General features: G+C 38.0%; 1 protein-coding gene across 2 annotated transcripts in view; it reads right to left on the bottom strand.

Moving 5' to 3' along the window:
* Positions 1-24195, bottom strand: part of SNX27 (sorting nexin 27) — a 62859-nt gene that overhangs the window by 19759 nt on the left and 18905 nt on the right. For both annotated transcript variants that reach the window (XM_057310266.1, XM_026486740.4), the window contains exons 2-5: positions 20509-20740; positions 5170-5362; positions 3530-3594; positions 1527-1631 (exon numbers count right to left, since the gene is read on the bottom strand). In XM_057310266.1, the coding sequence (XP_057166249.1) occupies positions 1527-1631; positions 3530-3594; positions 5170-5362; positions 20509-20740 (595 nt within the window). The remainder of the gene's footprint in view (positions 1-1526; positions 1632-3529; positions 3595-5169; positions 5363-20508; positions 20741-24195) is intronic.

Here is a 24195-nt window from a genome sequence, read left to right on the forward strand (position 1 = left end):
TCTACCTAACAAATATGAAGAAATGACAGATTCAGAAAACCAGTACTTTGCAACCCTTAAAGAAATCAATGGTTAAGGCAGCAATCATCGATGATACATACACTCATCTGATTATACATCAATGGAAAACCTGACAATAGAAAGCCCAGATTATCACCACCTAAACCCACTGATTACTATTAGTATCACTAAAAGTGGGATAACCAGATACTCTGTAACTTCTGTTGAGAAGCAATAGGATGGATATATATATCACCACTTATGAAGTATTCTTTTTTTTTTTTTTTTAAAGATTTATTTATTTGACAGAGAGAGAGACAGCCAGCGAGAGAGGGAACACAAGCAGGGGGGAGTGGGAGAGGAAGCAGCAGGCTCATAGCAGAGGAGCCTGATGTGAGGCTCAATCCCAGGACTCTGGGATCATGCCCTGAGCTGAGGGCAGACGCTTAACGACTGAGCCACCCAGGCGCCCCACTTATGAAGTATTCTTATTAAAAAAAAAAAAAAAAGCTGAACCTGAAACTAATTGAGGCTCTAGAGCAAACTTCCATTTATGCAAAATATAAGGAGAAGATGGACATAAGAAATGACACAAATAAACAGATAAATTCAGAATGTGGGACACTGTATAACACAGACCCAATTTCGGCAACAAACCAATAACATGGAAATAAAAAGTTGGGGAAGGAAGACTGCTTTATATTAAAACAAACATAAAAACCAAACCTGGTTTAGATCCAGATTTTAACAAACCAACTATAAAAAATCATTTTCAGACAGTTGGGAAAATTTGACTATGGATTTGATATTAGTTAATGCGTAGAAAATACTGTTAATTTTTCAGGTCTTATAATGGCTTTGTGTTTATATAAGAAGAATGTCATTTTTTTAGAGATTTATCAATATAAATCCCAAAAGTACACAGGTCCAATAAAATGGAGTTTGCTTTAAAATATTTAAACTAAGAGGCGCCTGGGTGGCTCAGTCGGTTAAGGGTCTGCTTTCCGCTCAGGTCATGATCCCAGGGTCCTGGGATAAGGCCCCATATCAGACTCCCTGCTCAGTGGGGAGTCTGCTTCTTGCCCTTCTTCTCCCTCTGCCCCTCTCCCCCTGCTCATGTTCTCTCTCTCTCTGTCTCAAATAAAATCTTTTTTAAAAAATTAAACAAAGGAAAAGGAAAAAAGGATAGGTAATACAAATGTGGCAATATCTTGATGATTATTAAATATGAGTGATGGAAAAATGGAGGTTCACTGTACTGTTCTGTTTTCAGGTATGTTAAAGTCTTTTACAATTAAAAAGAAGGGGGCTAATCACAACCACTATGACCCAGGCTATATACTGTACCTTTCTTTCAAGGAGGGCAAAGTACTTTCACATTAATAGTAACATCAACAAGAGTAGCTAAAATTTAATAAACTTATTATATGCCAGATAGTCCAAGCACTTTATATGTATTAACTCATTTAATCTTCCTTCGCTTTATACAATCCAACATTGAGTCTACTTGTTCAAGTTTAATTTACCTGATATACTTGGTCTGTAGTACTGTTCTTTTTAACCCTGACTGTAACTGCTGTTCCATCTGGTAGTGCTACTCTCAGCTCTACGTCGGAGACACCATTGTAGTTCTGGGGGAAAAGACACAGAGACAGAATTTATGACCCAGCATATCCTCACTCTCCTTGTAACGTGCTAGCTAAACAACAACCTAAACGCAATAGAAAACAAGTTCCAATGAAAAGGGGTAAAAAAATTAAAGTCAATACATTTTACAAGTCAGAAAGCTGACTTCAGGCTGCAGCTGAAGTTAACCTTTAAGATGAACAGGGAGGAAAGAAACAAGTTAAAGCCAATGTGTTCACATTTCAAAACAGAACACTTGTGTGAAGCAGTCTAGGTCAAACACAGATGAGATTTTTGGCTTACTTCCAAACATTCAGAACTTGCAAATGAGAAAACAAAACAACTGAAGGCAGTAGTTTTGAGAAACATTCTCTGGTTAGGCACGCTAGATTGGCTCAAGTGGTACCCTAAATTCTTTTGTAAACCCTGAAGTAATCATGATACCTCTGACAGGAAAAATGGATGAAATGCAGGAATCTGAGTTAGTATAATGCCCAATTTTCTTCTAGAGAAGAGTAAACAATTCTTACCCCTTAATTCAAAAGATCCTTCTTTCTTATTGCTTTTCATGATTAATATATTCCTCTAACAGATTTTTTTTTTTTTAAAGTAGGCACCATGCCCAGCGTGGAGCCCAACTCGAAGCTTGAACTCATCACCCTGAGTTCAAGACCTGAGCTGAGGGGCGCCTGGGTGGCTCAGTCGTTAAGCGTCTGCCTTCGGCTCAGGGCCTGATCCCGGCATTCTGGGATCGAGCCCCGCATCAGGCTCCTCCGCTATGAGCCTGCTTCTTCCTCTCCCACTCCCCCTGCTTGTGTTCCCTCTCTCGCTGGCTGTCTGTCAAATAAATAAATAAAATCTTAAAAAAAAAAAAAACAAAACAAAACCTGAGCTGAGATCAAGAGTTGGATGCTTAACCAACTGACCCACCCAGGTGCCCCTCCTCTAAGAGATTCTTGACATTCTAAGTTTTATTAGAGAGAAACAACTATTTAAGAGCAAGTCAACTTTCATTTACCACTTAAAAAATATTCATCATCTAAAACCATCCTAAGCATTACTTCATTATAAGCCCTTGTCTGCAAGAAACTTATAATCTAGTTGGGAAAATAGATATACACATATAAAATAATTAGTAGATAATGCACTATTTAATACAGCAGCATTACATATTCATTCTTCTACTCCATTAACATTTATTAAGCACCTACAATATGCTTGACATTATGGTAAGGCACTGGGAATATAAAGATGATCAAGATTTAGCCCTTGTTCTGGAGTTCTAATGTATAATAGCATGGTGATCAGACTTAACAATACTATATTGTATATTTGAATTTTGCTAGGAGGGTAGATCTTAAGTGTTCTCGCCACACACACACACGCACACAAAAGGAAAGAAAGAAAGAAAATGGTAACTATGAGGTAACAGATACATTCATTAGCTTGACTGTGGTGATCTTCCACCATGTATACATGTATCAAAACATCAAGTAGTATACTTGAAATACAGACGGATCTTATTTGGCAATTCTATCTCAATAAGACTGAAAAAAAAAAAAAGACTTAGCTCTTACTTATAGGTAGTTCACAGTCTAGTGATAATTTGATGATATGTATAAAAAATTAGAGAATGAGAGAGCAACAAGGTGATGACTGGGTGGTCCTGACTGCGAAAGTTCTTAGTGGAATGAAAAACCAATGCCCTGAGTATCAGGGAAAGCGTCAAAGAGAAGGTGAACCTAGCACTAGGTCTTGAAAGATAAGCAGCGTACAGAAGAAAGGGAAATTGAAAAACTAGTCATTTGGGGAATTCATGGCAATTCAATCTATAATCGATATCTTTATTTTCCCCCACAAGGAGCCAAGAGGTAAACAGTCACTGAAGGGAGTATTCACATACCTCATCTGATTCTGATAGGAACTCCTGCATGATGTCACTCTCACCAATGACTCGTATTGAGCACACTGTAGAAAGCAAAAATAGAATCTGGCATGAGGCCCTAAAATCAAGACTTTAAAGTCAAGAACATATCGAGTTTTAAGTGTAAATCTTCAGTAGCAGGCAATGCAGAGGTGATATGCCATTCCTGACATATGACATGTTAAGGCACAACAAACATTCACATACATATGAACTAGAACAGAGGAATGATAGGATGTTCAAAGATGTAGCTTGCTAAAAATATTAAACATAGCCAAAGGAAGTCACCCCAAAAAAGAGAAAGTTCAGTAAATTTAACTTTGCAATCTCATGTGAACTAAGACCAAGTCAGACAACAGAGCAAGGATACAGTCAATTAGGAATAAAGCAAACACAAAATGAAATACAAAAGGGAAAATGTCTGCTTGGCTTAGGAATCAGTCCAGTCAGAGAACCACAAGCAGTTAAAACCACTTTGGAAAAAATGTGTAGGTAATTAAGTATTAAGCTCAGCACATCTTCTCACCTCACTAACTTTAGCTTCAAGAAAACCAAAAAAACGAAAAAGAAAAAAAGGAAGGGAGGAAGGAAAGCAGGTAAGTAGCTACTTGTCTAAATCTAAGAAAGTTAATTTCCTGACACTCATGAGAATGTTAAGTTATACTGATGATTTTACTTCATTTCATCAAAAAAAATTTATGCCCTTTTTCATTTCCCAAGGGCTGTGTTTAGAGGCCATTCCATGTTAGAAAAAAGCTAAAAACAGATGAGGAAGTCTCACTAACTTCTACAAGGGAAATACTTTTTTCTTCAGGGATAGGGCTCTATACTAAAGTTAAAAAAAAATTCAACTAGGTCAATTAGTTCCTATACAAGGACAAAGAATTAATAAATATCACGTAAGACCATTATTCTATTAAATTAGTATTTTTTTTTAAAAAAAGCCTGTTGCACAGCTGGCAAATTACATAACTCCACAATGTAGTGAAGCCAGATCTCTTCTCTGAGCCACAAAATGAACCATCTTATTCTGAAGATCCAGGTCATTTCTCCTTGCCTTTCCAATAAGCAAATGTTTCAACATCCACATCCCAGATTTCTGATATACTATTTGGAAGTCCTGAGATAACAAGCATGTTTCAATACTTCAACCTATAATCTGCTTAGATCAACAGCACCTTAGATTACCTACAACTTGGCACCTGTAAGAGGAAAAAGGAGTTTTCAAGTAGGATATGCCAGTGAACTGAGAATCATTTTAACAAAAATGTTTTAAATAATGTCCACTTAGTTTCCAAATCAATGCAGCATGTTGATGTGTCTGTCTGTATGTGTTTGCTGGCAAATAATACAACCCTATAAATAAAGGTCCCTAATGCATCAAAAACTACACACTTTTCTGTTGTTAAGTGCTCACCAAGTCAATGAAATAGACTATTAATCCCTGGACATTTCAGTCTCGGCTTCAAAGCTCAGATCATTCAACATCAACGGTCAGAGAAATGTGATTTACTTTCACTATTGAGTTTAAGGAAACTTAGCTACGGAGTTTAAGAGTTGTAGCACATACCTAGACTCCATGTCTACTTAAGATAGTAGAGTTTAATAGGCCAGCTTACCTTTTTCTAGATATTCTTCCAACCCCCGACGTCGGGCATCTAGTTGCTGTTCTGATAAAGAGAACGGCCACTTTCCTGGAAGTCGGGGAAATGTAAAGTTGGCAAACTCTCTCTTCAGGTTCTGGTGTAGGATGGCAAACTCCCGGTACCGCTTAGAACACAGCTGCCTCCCTGCCATATAAACATTGTATACCTGGTGAGGGGAAAGAACAAAAAAAAAAAAAAGAAAGAAAGAAAAGAAACACAAAAAAACCTACTTACTACAAATTAAATCACAGAATCATCTAAAGTCAAGCTCAAATACTGGTAAAGTATCTGCTATGTACTTAACAGAGATTGTGTTCATGGTCACTGTAAAATAAGACTTACTTTTAATAAACATGCGAAAAATGATATGTACAACAGAGTGTTCCTCCTTTCAAGTGGCCCATGATTTTATTTTTGCTATTAAAATTACCTCCAACACGTTGTTTCAAATATCTTCAAAGGCAATTATCAGCTTTTAAGAGTGGATTTTATTTTCAGAAATTTAAGTCATTCAAAGCCAACGTGGTAAATCTAGTGAATGAGCAAGCAAGCAAACTTAGAGATGTACAAAGTGAGGGTTGACTAGAAAGCAATGTGACTGATATCTGTGCGTGGCCCAAACCTCAAAGGAAGTTCTAAAAATGATGTAATAGTATCATTTTGTTAGCAAAATGTTTTCGTTGCAAAAACTCCTTTCCTGAAGTCAGATATCTTTAGTTTTGTTCTTCCTTCCATCATTAAAACAGGGTTAACAAAAAGTTGAAGAATAAATGTATTCTAAGGACGACCCTGTAATTACAGAGTTAATACTCCTCAAGAAGAAATGGTTAGATTTTTGTCTGTTGGTCACAGATACATGCCAAGCTTCTAGAACAGGGTGTGGAACATAGCAGGTACTCAGTAAATATCTGATGAAGAAATAAATGGATATATGTGAAATTCTTGAATATGTACCCTCATAAAGGAAAGTGACAGAACGTACAATCCAAAAACATCTAATAATCCAAGTTACTTTGTATTCTCAGAATATAACAAATGAGGCAGAGATGGAAAAACTGGCCCCAAATCACATTTACTGGTTTTGCAAAAATCATTCCAAATTTTAATTGTGCACAAAACAGATCATCTACTCAAGGAATCAAGAGTTAATCACTGAGACTGTATAGGCCAAAACCTTTCCTTCAAAGCTCAAGAAGTATCTTTCCCATGCTTCTGTGATTTAGGACGTATGAATTAAATGCAAAAATAAAATAATTTATTCATTCAAGACTTCTCTCCCATAACTCTCCACCTGTTTCCTCCCCAATTAAAAGCAAAGCCACTAATCACTATGAAACAGTCTCCAAGGATGTCTATGATCCTGATCAATGAGCTTTCTTCCTGTGATTATCACTCAAAGTTGTAATGAATCACATATATTAGCAAGTATTCCCATCACTGCCTCCTGAAGTACAAATGCATAAAACAGAGAACAGCATTCCCCTTAGACAAGACCCCAGTTCTCTTCAGGGCAGGCAGTCTTATGAAGTCTTATTCAGTCAATCTGGTCTTGTATACTTCCTTCTCAAACTAAACTATCCAAATTTCTCAATAACATCACCATTCCGTTGCTTAAAAAGCAAGTCCATAACACTGGGTGATACATATCAGCCTGAGTTCCTCATACTAGGTAGGAAGGAAGGGAGGGAGGTAAAACTAGCTGGTGACACTGCTGGTTCAAAGATATTCCCCAATGTCTTTTTCCAAGGAAGAGCAGAGTAGGTCTTTGATAATGCACATGAAGACTACGACTGCTTTCTCCCAAGGTGATCACTTGAGTGACCTCAAGTCCAGTAAAACATTTCCTAGGGTAAAAAGAATGCTACAGCCTGAGAGGCTTTTGTGATAATTTCAACAAGAAACCTGAAAAGTTGATTCAACTTTCAGTTTCTTTATAAAGTGAGAAGAGCAATATCAACTAGCCTCTCATCTACCTCCCCACCTCTCCCAATTTAAATGTGGCGTCAAGGCAACAGAAATACAAATAATCCGGATGCTTGACAGTTCTGTAATACTTCAATGCAGGTCGGAATGGCTTCCACAAGAGCCAAACCATTTTTAAATTACCGTGTTTAGCAAATGAGAAACATACAAAAAGATCACCAAAGATTGTTTTGTTCTTCACTGGTCCTTAAAATTAACCAAGGTCTACTAGTATTCATATTTCCCTGGTTTGGACACACTTGTCCGCAAAAAAAAATGACTGATTCACTGAGTGCATGCTGAGGTCTTCTGCCTAAAACTCAAGAATGTCCACAGTCTATGAGAAATGCCCATAGTCTCGGGATGCCTATGTGGCTCAGTCAGTTAAGCGTCTGCCTTTGGCTCAGGTCATGATCCCAGGGTTCTGGGATCGAGTCCTGCATCAGGCTCCTTGCTCAGCAGGGAGCCTGCTTCTCCCTCTGCCTGCCGCTTCCCCTATTTGTGTGGTCTCTAATAAATAAATAAATAAAATCTTTTAAAAAAATGCCCATAGTCTCATTACAAACGAGAATGTCTATCAAAAAATATATTCTCTGGACTTGAAGAGGAACATAATCAAATAGGAACTAAAGAAATACACAGGCAGGCAGTGCTTCTAGGATCTTTCTACCTTAATTTAAACCCTACAACTGGCTGGCTCCTCAATAGAATTAGATGAAGTTAGTCTAGCTTGCAATAGTACACTAAATTTTATGATCACTGGTCACTTTCTTCTCCAACTGACCATATCCCAAAAGACTTCAAGTTGGAATGTTCAGACTGCAAAGCCAGTTGTCTGAGGTAACAAGTTTCTTTCCTTTCTTTCCATTCCTTCCTTTCCTTCTTTCTTCCCTTCCTTCCTCTCTTTCTTTTGTTTCATACTGGGGGGGTTATTGAGGGCTTCCATTTTCACTCCTCAATAGATTGTATGTATTTATCATATGCTTCTTCACTCATTATTGTATCCAATTCTGAAGGATTACTGAGTGTTACCTTGATCAGCCAACCATCTTCGTAAAGGATTTGTTGACAAGTCTTGGATTTTCTGCAAGAGTTTCATTAATTTCAGTTACTTCTCCTGATAGAGGAGAGTAGAGTTCAACAGGGAAAAAATATGGGTGGGGAAAGTATAAAACTTATCTCTCAGTGATCTAATTTTGTTTCTCTGGATTCTGCAGGTCAAAGTTTCACTAAAATTCAGCTTCGAAATAATTTCTAGTATGTAAATGCTGAAAATCCACGCCATGCCATTTCTCTCTCTAGCCTCATGACTTAATTCTATGTAATGAATGCCAGAAGATGGTGACTGACAAATTCTTTTCTTTCGCTTTTTTTTTAAATAGGCTCCATGCCCAATGTGGAGCTTGAACTCACAACCCTGAGATTAAGTCTTGTGCTCTACTAAGTCAGCCAGGCGCCCTGTAACTGAGAAAATCTTACAATGAGTACAACGCACTGCAGGGAAAGCAATTCTATTAACATTTGGGCTCTGTATTCAGTAGCAAAACTGAAATTCCAGATATCAGAGATCTCCATTTTGTTGGTTCCTTAGACCCCCCACCTATAGATTTCTTAAGGCTTTGAAATGGTAATGTCTCATCCTATGTAGGATCTGAATACTAAAAAGTTCTCATTTTCTCAAATCTCTAGTAAGTGACAGGAGTTGTGCTATTAAACACACAGAAGAGAATCTCCTTACATAATGCAAAAGTGATTAGAAAAAAAATAGAATGATGACATTTTGGCAATATCACCCAAGTTCAACTTCCAAAAGTCAAATAGATGCTGTCCTGGTTCCCGCTATTGCTCTGGATGAATCTTCAATGTACATTATGACCAACAAATTGTTTCCAACACCACCCTATTTAATCTTATGTTTAGCTGAAAATTCATCTTAAAAAAACTACATTATTTGCCATTCACAAGCTGCTTATAAAGTAAAAGGAGATACAGCACTCTTAGTTGATTTCTGGGTAAAATGTGTGTGATCCTTAACTCCAGGATTTTTCCCAAATGCTGAAGTATTTAGGCTTTTTCTTGAAACTAAAATGCATAAAAGCCACAATATGCTCTTAAATAACTTAGGTTTCTTGTGTGTGCGTGCATGCACGCATATGTGTATTTTCCCTAAGATGGATCATATATGGTCTCTGTTACTTTTTTTTCTTTATTTGGACCTCAGGTGTACAGAACTGGATTAATCATAATCCTTGGTTCACAACACAGTCTCATTATGGCAAGCTCTTTGTTTGGATATTTAATCAGTATTTTTCACCTTGCAAAAAGTACACTATAAGCTAAGACCCTAACAATAATTTCTTTTTTTTTTATTATAGATTTTATTTATTTATTTGACAGAGAGAGACAGCCAACGAGAGAGGGAACACAAGCAGGGGAGTGGGAGAGGAAGAAGCAGGCTCCCTGCGGAGAAGCCTGATGTGGGGCTCGATCCCAGATCACCGGGATCACGCCCTGAGCCGAAGCCAGCCGCTTAACGACTGCGCCACCCAGGCGCCCCACCTGACAATAATTTCTAACCATAGTCCGCCACCTTGATGCCCTCTCCCTGCTTCCCTGACCCCCAAAATTAACATATTCAATCATGTTCATCATTCCCTTGCTTTTCTTTTTATGGTATTTTTCTGTATGTATAAGTAATCCTTAAATTTTTATTTTTTATTTTAATTTTTAAAGAGTATTTTAGTTTTAATGGAATATTACAAAAAGAAAAAAATCTTGCCATTTGCAAAGATGTGAATGGATGTGGGACTAGAGGGTATTACGCTAAGGGAAATAAGTCAATCGGAGAAAGATAAATACCATATGAATTCACTCATATGCAGAATTTAAGAAACAAAACAGATGCACGTGGGGGAAGGGAAGGAAAAATAAGATGAAAATTGAAAAGGAGGCAAAATAAAAGACACTGAACTCTAGGAAACAAATGAGGGTTGCTGGAGGGGAGGTGGATGGGGGGGAAGGGATAATTGGGCGATGGGCATTAAGGAGGACACTTCATGTAATGACCACTGGGTAGTTATATGCAACTGATGAATCACTAAATTCTACCTCTGAAACTAATAAAAAAAAGGGTGGGGGGGAGTATTTTAGTTTTATAAAAAGGTTATCATGCAGAGTGAGACCTTTCATGGCTTATTTTTTTCCCTTAGTCTCAACCACAATGTTACGTACCTTTGTGGTTTATTCTGTTGTATATAACAGTTTGTTGTTTTGCTTTTAAAATATCTGTTATCCTGTTGATGGGCACTTGGGTTGCTACTGGGTTTTTGCTATCATGAACAAATACTGCTATGAGCTTGTATACATGCCCTCTGTTGTACATATATAAGAGATTCTCTTAGGTTTACTAAGAGTAGAACTGCAAGGTTATAAGGTATGGGAATAATCAACCTAAAGAGATAACATCAATTTATACTCCTTTCAGTAAAACATAAAAAGATCCTCTAATTTCTTGCCAATGGGGAACGGGTGTGAAAAGATTTCTCACTGTGGTCCTACTTTACATTTCTCTACTGTTTCATCTAATAATGTTGATCATCTCTTCACATATTTATTGGCCATGTGAGTGTCCTCTTCTATAAAATACACATTCATATATTTTGTTCAGTGTTACATTGAGTTTTTGTGCTTTTCTCATTGATTTGTAGAGTTCATTATAAGTTCTTGACAATCTTTTTCATTATATACTGCATCTTCTACTGGGTCATTTGTCTTCTCACTTTATTATGTAACTTAATTTTTAAAAATTTCTCAGTTTTACGGAGTCCAATTTATCAATATTTTTATAACCAATGCTTTCTGTGTTAAACTCTTTGCTATACCCAGGATCAAAAACCTATTTACCCATACTTTCTACTAAGAGCTTTTAATTTTTTTATTTTGTCATTTAAGTCCTTAATCCACCTGGAATCAGATTTTATAAAAAGTATGAAGCAGGGTTCCACTGGTATTTCTTTTAAAATCATGAATATTGAAAATGAAATTTTAATTGAATTACCTATAAATAAAAATATTCTGTTTTTATAGGATAATCTGGGAACTTCTGAATGGTCTGGAATTAACCTCCCACACTAAACACCTAGAAAACTGGGCAAAACATAGGAAACAACTATTTTTTGGACACTGGACAACAGGCAAGTAAGAACTGTGATCCCTGAGAAAAGGGAAACAAAAAAGATGAGCCCTACCATAACCTAGGGTTTCTGTCTAGAGGTGGCTCCTGAACTGCACCTCGGACAGGGCATCCAAACAGCATGGCAACTTCACTGAGTGTGGAGACAGAGACTAGAGCTCAGGGAGGCCAAAGCAGCTAGAATTTGGACAGAGTACACAAGAGGTGGGGAGCGAAAGAGAGACAGTGCTCCAGAAATTTGCATAGGATCCCCGTGAATTCTGGCTGAACAGCAATTTGAGGAAAGAACTATTACCAGAGTGAGCTGTAAATAACAATTACTGGAGTTCAAAGAGCATCTGGAGTCATTTGACTTCCCTACAGCCAGAATAGAGCTCTCCCTTGAATCTCCACGGCATTCAAAAGAACTCAAAAGTGCCATGCTTTAGGAGTAGAGCTAAATTAGCTCTAAGAGTAAAGGCTACTCTATGCTCACCTTAAAAGAGCTTAAAGACAAACCTGAAAAAGGATCAAAGTAATCTATAAGTAACTTAGCTGCATGCCAGCAAAAAAGAAAAAGAAAAAAAAAAAAAGAGAAAAAGAAAAAAATCTAACATTCTTTAAAGGAATATAACCAAATCTAACACACAGTAACATTAAATTAACAGGGTGCAATACCCCATCAAAAATTACTAGACATATAAAGAACATGAAAATTTGACCTATAACCTCAAGAAAACTCAGTCAGTAGGAGACTCAGAAATGACAGAAACAAAAGTAGTAGCAGACAAATACATTAAGCAGCTCTCACTGACTGCTTCTGTTTAGGATTTAGGAAGCTGCAAGAAAAGTAATCCCACTCCAGAGATAAGAGATTTCCCATGCACTTATAAGTCTTCCCCATGGGCGTCTTGTGTTCACAAGAAAACTAGAGACAGAGCAGGACACTAGAAATGGGCTACTGTGGCAGTGCAGGCATTAGAGAGGTGCTTGGCAATTGTTGGGGGAGAGAGACAATGCCCCACCTACCTCCCCTAGACCCTTCTCTTCTATTAAGCAACAGCCTTAAGCCCTTGGGGGGATGGGCAGCAAATCCTCTCATTCAGAGGGCACTGGCAAAGATCCACTGCTTCTGGGGAAAAACTAAAAGCAAAAACCCTCTACTCCTTACTCCTGGTGAGAGGCAGGAAATCATCTTAGGCCCAAGTTCCTTTTTTTTTTTTTAAGATTTATTTATTCATTCGACAGAGAGAGAGACAGCCAGTGAGAGAGGGAATACAAGCAGGGGGAGTGGAAGAGGAAGAAGCAGGCTCCCAGCAGAGGAGCCTGACGTGGGGCTCGATCCCAGAACGCCAGGATCACGCCCTGAGCCGAAGGCAGCCGCTTAACTACTGAGCCACCCAGGCGCCCCAGGCCCAAGTTCCTATACTGATACTACAGCTAGAGGAGGGACAAGAAACTCTTCCAAGACTAACCACAGATACAAGGCAGAGTTTAGCTGTGATAAGGAAGAAGGGCAGAAAAACTAAAAAAAAGTCTCACTCCCAAGACACAGGCACAGGGTCTGTGTGGACCCTGTCTAAGATGGAAGCTGGACCAGATAACAGAGAACTCCCACTACAAATCTAGCCTAAATAAAAAAACAAGAGCAGTCCACCAATGGGGGATAGGCAAAGGTGGAGAGAACTTGTCTGTGGTACAGGCAATGCAGGGGCAGCTAAAAGTTGAGAGGGAGGGGAGAGCAAAACACAGAAAAACAGAGCCTCTGACCCCAGCCCCCACTCTAAGCACAAAGCTGCCTAGAGGAATTTGAAGCCTATGACACAATAAAGATACCAAAGCCAAAACAACACCCAGATCCCCGAAAGAAGAAGACATGTGCATATTTTCAGGTTCAAATACTATTTACTTCAGTCTCTACTTTTCTACACATGATGCCTGGCACTCAATCATATATTACAGGACAAAAAAGTAAGACAAAGAAAAACCACTTATGTCAAGAGGTAAGGCAATCTCAGAGATAGCTAAGTGTCAAAACTATCAGGCAGGGACCTTAAATAACTATGATTCATACATTAAAAGATCTAATGGAAAAGGTAGACAACATGTGTAAACAGATGGAGAATTTCAGGGGAAATGATAGAAATAAAAAACATGATATCAGAGATGAAGAATTTCTCTGACAAGTTAACAGTAGGCTGGACACAGCTAAGGAAATAATCAGTGAACTTGAAAACAGGGTTATAAATATTACAGAAAGAAAGAAAGAAAGAAAGAAAGAAAGAAAGAAAGAAAGAAAGAAAGAAAGAAAGAAAGAAAGAAAGAAGGAAAGAAAAAGAAAGAAAGAAAGAAAGAAAGGGAGGAAGAAAGAAAGGAAGGAAGGAAGGAAGGAAGGAAGGAAGAAAGAAAGACAGACAAACCAGAATAGAGCATCCAAAAGCTGTAGGACAATATCAAACAGTCTAACATACATGTAATTGGAATCTCAGAAGGACAAGAGAAAAAGAACATAGCTAAGAAATATTTGATGACATACTGGCCGAGAATTTTTGAAAAATAATGATACCAAACCACAGAGCTATAAAATTTAGAAAACCCCAAGCAGGATAAAGACTAAAAAAGACCTAGCTTTGAAGTTTAAAAACTTTGAAGGTCACTATAAAGGGTTAAAACTACATAGAGAGGAACAAAACTAAAATAAGCAGGCCTCTCACTTCTCACCAGACACTATGCAGGCCAGTAGACTAGAGTCACATTTTTAAAGTACTGAAAGAAAAAAATCATCAACTCAGAATCTTCTACCAGGTAAAAATATCTTTCAAACATAAAGGCGAAATAGACTTTTTCAGACCAACAAAAGCTAAGAGAATTCATTGCCCACAGATCTGCACTATAAGAACATTAACGGAAATTCTTCAGGCAGAAGCAACAGGAATCCAGATGGAAACTGAATTTACACAAAGGAATGAAGGACACCAGAAATGGTAAATATGTGATTAAATATAAAAGAACCCCTTCCTCAATTTTAATCTCTTATATTGTTTAAAGCAAAGATAACAACAAAGTAACATGGAATTTATAACACATACAGAAGTAAATGTATGACAACAGCACAAAGGACGAGGGAAGGAAATGATATATACTGTTGTAAAAGCCTTTTATTATATGAGAAGTATACTATATTATTTAAAGGTAATATTTATAAAGATGTATACTACAAACCTGGAACAACCACTAAGAAAATAAAACAGTAAATTATATCTAATAATACAATAGTGGAGATAAAATAGGATCATTAAAAAAACACCCCAGGGGCTCCTGGGTTGTTGAGTCAGTTGAGCAGATATCCTGACTCTTGATTTTGGCTCAGGTCATCAACTCAGGGTTGTGAAATTGAGCCCCATATCAGGCTCTGTGCTGCTTGGGATTCTCTCTTCCTCTGCCCCTCTTCACTCATGCCCTCTCTCTCTCTCAAAACAACAACAACAACAACAACAACAACAACAACAGCAACAACTCCATTGGGGCGACTGGCTGGCTCAGTTGGTAGAGCATGCGACCTTGCTCTCAGGGTTATAAATTCAAGACCCAAGGTAAGATTACTTAAAAAATAAAACAAAATCTAAAAAAATACTCCATTAATCAAAAAGAAGGCAGGAAAGGAGGAAAAAAGGAATAGAGAACAGATGAGATACAGTTAACAAAGAATAATATGGTAGTTATAAACCTAACTATATCAATAAATCAAATGAAATATAAGTAGACTACAGACTCCAAATAAAAGACTAAAATTGCCAAATTGGATAAAAAAGCAAGACACAGGGGCGCCTGGGTGGCACAGAGGTTAAGCGTCTGCCTTCGGCTCAGGGCATGATCCCAGTGTTATGAGATCGAGGCCCACATCAAGCTCCTCCGCTAGAAGCCTGCTTCTTCCTCTCCCACTCCCCCTGCTTGTGTTCCCTCTCTCTCTGGCTGTCTCTATCTCTGTCGAATAAAAAAATAAAATCTTTAAAAAAAAAAAAAAGCAAGACACAAGTATATGTTGTCTATAAGACACTCACCTTAAGTATGCTATATACGTAAGTAAACGGATGGAAAAGATATCCAATGAAAACAATAATCAAAAGAAAGGTGGGGGGCACCTAGGTGGCTCAGTCAGTTAAGCAGCGGACTCTTGATTTTGGCTAAGGTCATGATCTTGGAGTTCTGGGATCAAGCCCTATGTTGGGCTCCCCGCTCAGTGGGGACTCTGCTGCGGGGGGGGGGGGGGAATTCTCCCTCTCACTCTGCCCCTCCCCGCCACCCCACGTGCACAATTTCTCAAATAATAAATCTTAAAAAGAAAAATAAAAGGTGAAGCAGCTATTAGTGGCTATATGATAATATCAGAGAAAGACTTCAGAACAAAGAGTATTATAGAAAATAAAGAGATATTTCATTCTCAAAGGAGCCAATTCATCAAGAAGGCAACAGCTTCATTATATATTAAAAAAAAAAAAATTGAGGGGCACCTGGGTGGCGCATTCGTTAAGTGTCTGCCTTCGGCTCAGGGCGTGATCCCAGCGTTCTGGGATCGAGCCCCACATCAGGCTCCTCTGCTAGGAGCCTGCTTCTTCCTCTCCCACTCCCCCTGCTTGTGTTCCCTCTCTTGCTGGCTGTCTCTGTCAAATAAATAAATAAAATCTTAAAAAAAAAAATTGATGGAACTGAAGATTCCCCTAAAGACCAACCTTCCAGTGATAACAACTACAAACTCTAGACAAAATGCAAAAGCCAATTACTTGAAGGATTCTGAATACTACACTTAAATGGAAAGAGACTGCAGAGGGGAGTCAAAACATGGAGTACCCCACAGGGCTGGGAGGAGTTCCTGCTTTTAGGGGGGTCTGCTCTGATAGTGGGCATCAGTCACAAAGCAGCCTGACTTAGGCAACTAAAATTCCAATAGAAACTCTGACGTTTTGCTGTCTGGAGGAAAGAGAGAAAAGATTCTAGGCAACCATGGCTGCCACCAGAATGAGTGGACAATTCCAGAAGAGAGAAACAGAGAAAAGGATGCCTTAATTCTGTGAATGAAGACCACATACTTCTCATACTGATCCTTCCCTGAATGATATACATCGAGAACAGACTCCAACTAGCATAGAAACATCCGAAAGAACTGAACTGACACGTGAAGTACAGCCCACAGGTGGCACTGCTTACAGTTAATTGCCAGGTAAAACAAAACATCAACATTTTTCAGAGGAATATCACACAACTCTGGGCCTACACAATGCAACATTCACAATATGCAAGATACAATCCAAAATTACTCACTGTATAAAAGAACCAGGAGGCTATTCCCTTTTCAAGGGAAAAGACACTAAACAGAGGACAACCTCAAAATCACATAAATATTGAAATGTTCAGACATAACCAATGGAACAGAATACAGAAACAGAACTATATATATTCAATTGATCTTCAACATTTAATAAAGCCAAGGTATTTCAATGGGGAAAAGATATTCTTTTTCAACACAGGTTGCCGAAACAGCTGGATATCTATATGGGGGGAAAAATCTTGACCCTGGGGCGCCTGGGTGGCTCAGTCGTTAACCGTCTGTCAGCTCAGGTCATGATCCCAGAGTCCTGGGATCAAACCCCACATCCGGCTCCCTGCTCGGTAAGCCTGCTTCTCCCTCTCCCTACTCCCCCTGCTTGTGTTCTCTGTCAAATAAATGAAAATAAAATCTTAAAAAAAAAAAAATCTTGACCCCTATATCATAGTGTTGATACAAGAATCAACTCTGAATGGATCCCAGACCTAAACATAAGAGTGAAAACTATGACACAGCCACTTTTTGGGGAACAGTTCGGCATTTCCTCAAAAGGTTAAAACATAAGAGTTACCATATGACCCAGTAATTCCACTTCTACGTAATATCTAAGAGAAACGAAAACATATATCCACATAAAAAACTGTACATACATACTCAAAACAGCATTATTCCTAACAGCCAAAAAGTAGAAATGACCCAGATGTCCATCAACTGAAGAAGAGAGAAACTAAATGAGGCACATCCAGACAATGGAATGTTACTAGGCTGATACATGCTACAACATGGATAAACCCTAGAACACATTATGATTTCATTTATACGGAATATCCAGAACAGACAAATCTATAAAGACAAAGATTTGTAGGGAGCAGATGGGAGGTTTGGAGGATGGTGGCTAAAAGGTATAGCCTTTCTGAGGTGATAAAAATGTTCTAAAATTGACTGCGGTAATGGTTGCACTACTCTGGGAACAAACTAAAAACCACTGAATTATGTATACCTAAGGTGTACAATTGCTGGTATGTGAACCACACCTCAATAAAGTTTTTGTACAGAGAGTTAAAACTATAAAACTTTTACAAGAAAACAAAAGATCTGTGTCCTTGGGTTAGGCAGATGTCTTAGAACATGAATTACCCATAAATGAACAAAACAGACAAACTGGACATCAAAATTTAAAATTTTGTTCTTTGAAAGACTCTGTTAAAAATAAAATAAAAAGGATGTCCTTCGACAGATGAATGGATAAAGAAGATGTGGTTCATATACGCAATGGAATATTACTTAGCCATCAGAAAGGATGATTACCCACCATTTGCATCAACAGGGATGGAACTGGAGGGGATTTGCTAAGTGAAATAAGTCAAGCAGAGAAAGACAATTATCATATGGTTTGACTCACATGGAACATAAGGAATAGCGCAGAGGACTGTAGGAGAAGGGAGGGAAAACTGAATGGGAAGAAATCAGAGAGGGAGACAAACCATGAGAGACTCTCGACTCCGGGAACCAAACTGAGGGTTACAGAAGGGAGGAGGGTGAGGGGATGGGATAATCGGGTGATGAGTATTAAGGAAGGCATGTGTGGTGATGAGCAATGGGTGTTATACCCAACTAATGAATCACTGAACACTACATCAAAAATTCATGATGTACTATATGCTGGCTAATTGAACATAATAATAAAAAATTAAAAATAAAATAAAAAGGCAAGCCACAGCCTGGGAAAAATACCTTACAAAACACCTCTCTGATAAAGGACTCCAAATACACAAAGAACTCTTAACAACAAAATAAGAAGATAAGCAATTTAAGTTTTAAAATGGGAGGGGCGCCTGGGTGGCTCAGGTCATGATCTCAGGGTCCTGGAATCGAGCCCTGTGATCAGCTCCATGCTCAGCAAGGAGTCCACTTCTCCCTCTTTCTCTGCCCCTGCCCTACTTCTTCTCTCGTGCTCATGCTCTCTCTCTCAAATAAATAAAATCTTTTTTTAAAAAAAAAAAAAAAGTTAAACTTTCATTTACCATATGACCTTGCAATTCCACTTCTAGCTACTCAGGAGAAATGAAAACATACATCTACATAAAGCCCCATATATTAATGTTATTTCATGGCAGCTTTAGTCATAATAGCCCCAAACTGCAAACAACCCAAACATGCATCAACAAGTCACTGGATAAACAAATTGCAGTAAATTTATCCAATTAAAAATTAATTGCAATCAAAAGGAACAAACTACTGATACAGGCAACATGTATACTCTTAAAAAGACTACACTAAATGAACAAAGCCAGACACCAAAAACTACTTATTATATGATTCTGTTGATTTGACATCCTAGAAAAGACAAAATATACTAACAGGAAGCTGATCAGTGGTCGACAGGGATGGGGTTATGAGGAGAGGACTGACTGCAAAGGGTCACAAGGGAACTTTCTGGGGTGGTGAAAATGTTCTGTATCTTGATTGTGATGATGGTGATTATAAAACTATGTACATTTATCCAAACTCATGAAACTGGACATTCAACATGGGTGAATGTTAATGTAGGTAAATTATGCTCAATAATGTTGATTTTCGTAAAAGGGACAATCAGTAGTTTCATTCCTTTTCTGAAGTCTACAGAGGTTCCCCAAGGTCTCAGGTAATTCCCAAAGGTCTCAACTTCCAATCTGCTCCACTTTTAGGAGCTGACCTTGATTTCTACTTTTTACACGCCTTATGATTCAAAGTATAGCACCTTCGAAACACAGAACTGTAAACTTTGTGTAAATGGCTCTGAGAATCCATAGACCAAGCTGACATAAACTATGCTATGTGCTATCATCATCAGCTAAATTAAAGATGCAGTCGAACATCACTTGATCTTTCTGAACTTTTCTGAATTCTTTGCTTGCTTTTCTCATCTCTCCACTAAAAAGAATTTATCATAAATGTCCTGTGGCTCATTCCTATACAGGGAACAAATCCCAGTTTCAGAGACTGCAACTTTAGTCAGCAGTGCTGCCTGAAACACGTGTAGTCTGTTTGCCGATACCTAACACAACTCACTGCGCTTTCTACAAAGAATAATGAATTTCTCATATCAACACTCCCCAAATAATCAAAGGCTAATAAAGCACACCTCAATCAAGAGAAAAAGTAAGTAGACTGGGCTACCAGCAGCTATTAGGTTTTGAGGAACAAGCAAAGGTACTCAAAAAAGGGCTGGCACATGTCACCCAGAACTCAGGGTGGGCTTTCCTGCACATCTACAACAGCAGCAGGCTGGAAATGCACAGAATGGTTCATGTGAACTGGAGTCAGAGTATAACTAGGACCCTGCGGAAAACCAAGTTAATAATTCACGCAGATATCTCCAAAGAAAACAAAAAAGAACAAGACGTGGAGAGGAGTGTAAGGCATTTGTAGGTCCTGATGTGGACAAATTCTGTATTACCCAAATGTTTTGGAAGACACCACCTTCTGAAATTCATCTTCCTCTATACCTCTACAGAGTCAATTGTAAGTAAGAGACTGCTATTAGCAAAAAGATATGGCAACCAATAAAAGAATAAACAAATAAAACCAACTTAACACATGCTTACAACAGGCCAGAATGCAAACTTAAAACTGTCTGGAAAGAAAATGGAATTATACTTAAGCAGAAATAGAAATCCTCTTCATTACTGTACTTCACCCCCTGCAAAAAATTATGGTCAGTGTCTTTTATTTATGTGTGAACCCATCTTCCTGGTAGACAAACTGATCTAGGTTGCGGTGATTACTTCTAGTGCTCTAATATATATCATAAATGACGAGGCTGGGGGGAAATAAAAGCTAAATGTTTTGAGGATTGATTTGGGCTGACACTCACCACAAACTTCTCACCATTCTGCTCCACATGTTTGTATGTGGGGACCGATATGGGCACTGCTTGCTTTTCTGTGTAATCATAAAATGATTGTCCCAACGAGTCGTCACTGGGATCTAGGTTATCTGCCTCATGTGGAGGTACAGATAACACTGTCAAGATCAATTCCTTCTCGCCTGCTCGGATCAGGTCCACCACCTGCTTGTGTGTCGCCCCCTCAACATTCACGCCGTTCCTAAGGGGAAAAAGCGAAAAAGAAATCCCATAAACCAGAAGGGTCCAAACACCTTATATCTCCACCCTCCTGCCCCGACTCCAGTGTCACGCAGTATGAACCATAAAATCAAGATTAATTTGGTTCCAGAAAAGCTGTTTATATTTTTATAGATCATAACGTGAAAAAGTGTTTGTGAATTTATGGCAGGGAGAAAAAATGGAAACAGGTGAGAGAACCTGCCCTTCCTCTATGCTAGAATCCCACACACAGCTTCAGGAAAGCACATGGGGAAGTTGCAGAGGAAACAAAGCTTTCAAAGCTAATTTCCTCATCCTAACCAAGCATGTATACAATACAATCAAAGTGTCTTCTAACAATGCTGCCATTTGAACTCTACTTAGTTCTTTTTAAACCTCCTAAAATTTCTGTTAGAAGAAATTTTTCACAAAATGCATTCCTTTAATTTGTAAAGACTCGAAAGTATGACTCAAGGTAATTTTCACATCTATAACTGATTTCACCCCATATCTCCAAATCAGGCAATTTAATTTTCCTTTATACCAAGTTTCATCACCTTGGGAGTTAAGTGGTATATATCTTCATACAAATAATTTCTTTTATCACTTGGTTCTTAAAAAGGCAATTTTGAAATTTCATTATGTGAACCAACTTCCTTTGTCCTCCCAATTATATCAATTAATCCCTCTTAGCATTCTATCTACTATTCTTTCTGTTCTGTGCTATCTCACTTAAAGCCCTGTGTCATCAGTTCAAACTAAAAAAACCTACATCTGAAGTTATATAGTAAATCAACCTACTCATTCTCTTCCCTGTTTCACTAGATAAAAAAGCTGCAACTAGGAAAAGTACAAGGTTTGGAAGAACAATAATTTTGTCAAGAAAGATGCTGAGTTTCACAAAATTCACTCAGCAAACTGAACTACCTTCCTACAATGCTGACCCTGCCTGCTGTCTCAGCAAAAACCACTAGGCAGCTAGCTGACCTGGAGGTTCCCTCCACGGCTATCCCCCGAGAGTTAGGAAACACACACCTGGCTGGCCTTTAGTCAATGTGATAAAAGCTTATCTACTACCCTTTAGAGTTAAGCTCTTTTTCAGTTGCAAACCATTAGGGATTTTTCCTTCCTGAAAATGATGCTAAGTTTAGTAACAGGCCTTCCACAAACTTTTCAGTCACTGGAATTGTTTCTGTCAAACTCTGGTATCTGAAACATCCATTTATATAAACAGAACAGGCAGGAGATCACCCTGCTAAGCCTCCTTCCTTTTGGGTTTAACAATCTAATCAGTAAAATCAGCACTCTAGACATTTCACAAACTAAATCTAACTTATACACACAAAAAAATCAGTAATTTTACAATTGACTAGCTATAGAAAAAAATAAAAGCACCCCTTCCACTGATGGAAATTTGGGCTTTTAAAATTTGGATCAGGTCAAACTAGTAATCAGAAAAAAAATGCTCAACTCTGATCACACAGCTAGATAGTAAAACAGAGAAAAAATGGGCTTTAAAGCTATGGGTTCAAATCTTGGCCCTGCCTTTGGTACAGGCACTGGTCTTAACTAAGTCATTTAACCTTTCTTAGCATTGTTTTCTGCATCTGTAAAATGGGGACAATAATAAGCCTCTAAAAGGATTGTTGTGAGGATTAATGTAATGAAACATGTAAGTCACTGGGAATAATACCTAAACACTTGCATTAGAAAGTATAATAAGAAAGTAGTGTGTAGCTGTTGAAAAAATGTTGGCTGAAGAAGAAATGGAAACCTGAAGTTGGGGATTGCCAAAGGATTTCATCTAAATCTTTAGTCTTATTAGTAGTTCTGACAAAATGTTTTGCTGGCAGAAGAAATAAAATTGAAAAAGCAAAAATTAGAAATCAACATAGAGAACTTCATCTACCGCAAGGAATCTTAGCTTACTCATGAATACCCTTAAAAAAATCTTTTTAACAAAGTAGGGAAAACTCACTTTAAGAGACTGAAAATCTTGGATACTAGAACAAGATTTTTATGTTAGTATAATCAATTTTATGAAGTACACATTTATTAAAAAAAGTTTAACTACTATGCTCAAATCTTATGTTTCAGCTCCCCTGTTTTTTCCCCTTTAAAAGATCTTTAATCTGGGGTATTCTGTCAATAGGCCAGGGGTTGCTGAACACCTATAGCATTTGTCTGTATAACTGTATTTGTGCATATACGTATTTTTCCCCCTGAGTATGGGGTCCACAGCTTCCACTGGCTTCAAAAGTTCTTAACCAGAAAGATTAAGAACTACTGCTTTCAATGCACACTTCTCCACCCATTCAGTTTTCAAGTTAGACTACACTGTTCCTGGATCACTTAAAAAACAAGCCCCAAAAGTCATCAGAGAAACTTAACTGAAGCTTACTCCAAGAGCCAGGGAGCAAGGGAGTTTGCTTAGTTTCACTTCTTTATCAGAAAGACCAAGCTTCAAATTGACTATCATCCCAAGAACCGAAAGAAAGAAAGAAAGAAAGAAAGAAAGAAAGAAAGAAAGAAAGAAAGAAAGAGAGAAAGGGAAAGAAAGAAAGAAAAGAGAAAGACAGGAACGAACTACCAGTGTCACATTCTAAACACACTTGTGCTAATGTTTATTTGGTTCAACTATAAAAGGAATGCTATACATTCCACAATTTAATACAAGGCTGGAAATTCCTTCATTCTTCAAAGAATGAAATGAGGTCAGTAAAAACCCCAGGATGTTTAATTTCAAAAAGGGCCTTCCCTCCTCAAGAATTAAGAGGCCTTCACAATCATAAAAATGTTTATATGATATCCTCTTTTCCACAAGAATGCCACTATACCAAGTTCTAATTAAGTGTGGCCCAAATTTGGACAATTCTAAAGACATAAATGTAAACTATAAATTCTGCAATAAAGGAAACTTCCAGCAGTAGACTTCTGGTTCAAAGCATGGGTTCTAGAGTCAGACAGACTTGGGTTTGAGTACCATTTGTGCCATTTAACAGATGAGATGTTGATAAATTATTCAATCTCACTAAACCTCAGTTTCCTAATCCATAAAATGGTGCTAATAATACCTATAGCTAACAGAATGAGAACTAAAATGAGATAAAGCTTTAGAACATGGTAACCATTCAATAAATGATAGCTATTCATGTGATAGTATTATCAGTTGGGCAAGCAGGTTAGTAGCATATTGGCTTCCTGATGACACAAATCCTTTCCATCACCGATCTCCCTTGCCTTTCTTCTTTGTCATATAATCTAGCTGGAATTCATTTGAAAATAAATGATCAAGCTCTCAACCTACACTGACCCATCACAAGAAGGGAATCATCTTCATAAGACCACTGCATCAGAGAACCACCTAGTCCTACACCACACAAAAGTAACTACTTCCCAATGCGTCCTACTCATCTATGTTCTTCTATAAAGAAAGGGAACGGCTTGGCGCGCTTG

Source organism: Ursus arctos, unplaced genomic scaffold (assembly GCF_023065955.2).
Source record: "Ursus arctos isolate Adak ecotype North America unplaced genomic scaffold, UrsArc2.0 scaffold_12, whole genome shotgun sequence".
NCBI classification, from domain to species: domain Eukaryota; kingdom Metazoa; phylum Chordata; class Mammalia; order Carnivora; family Ursidae; genus Ursus; species Ursus arctos.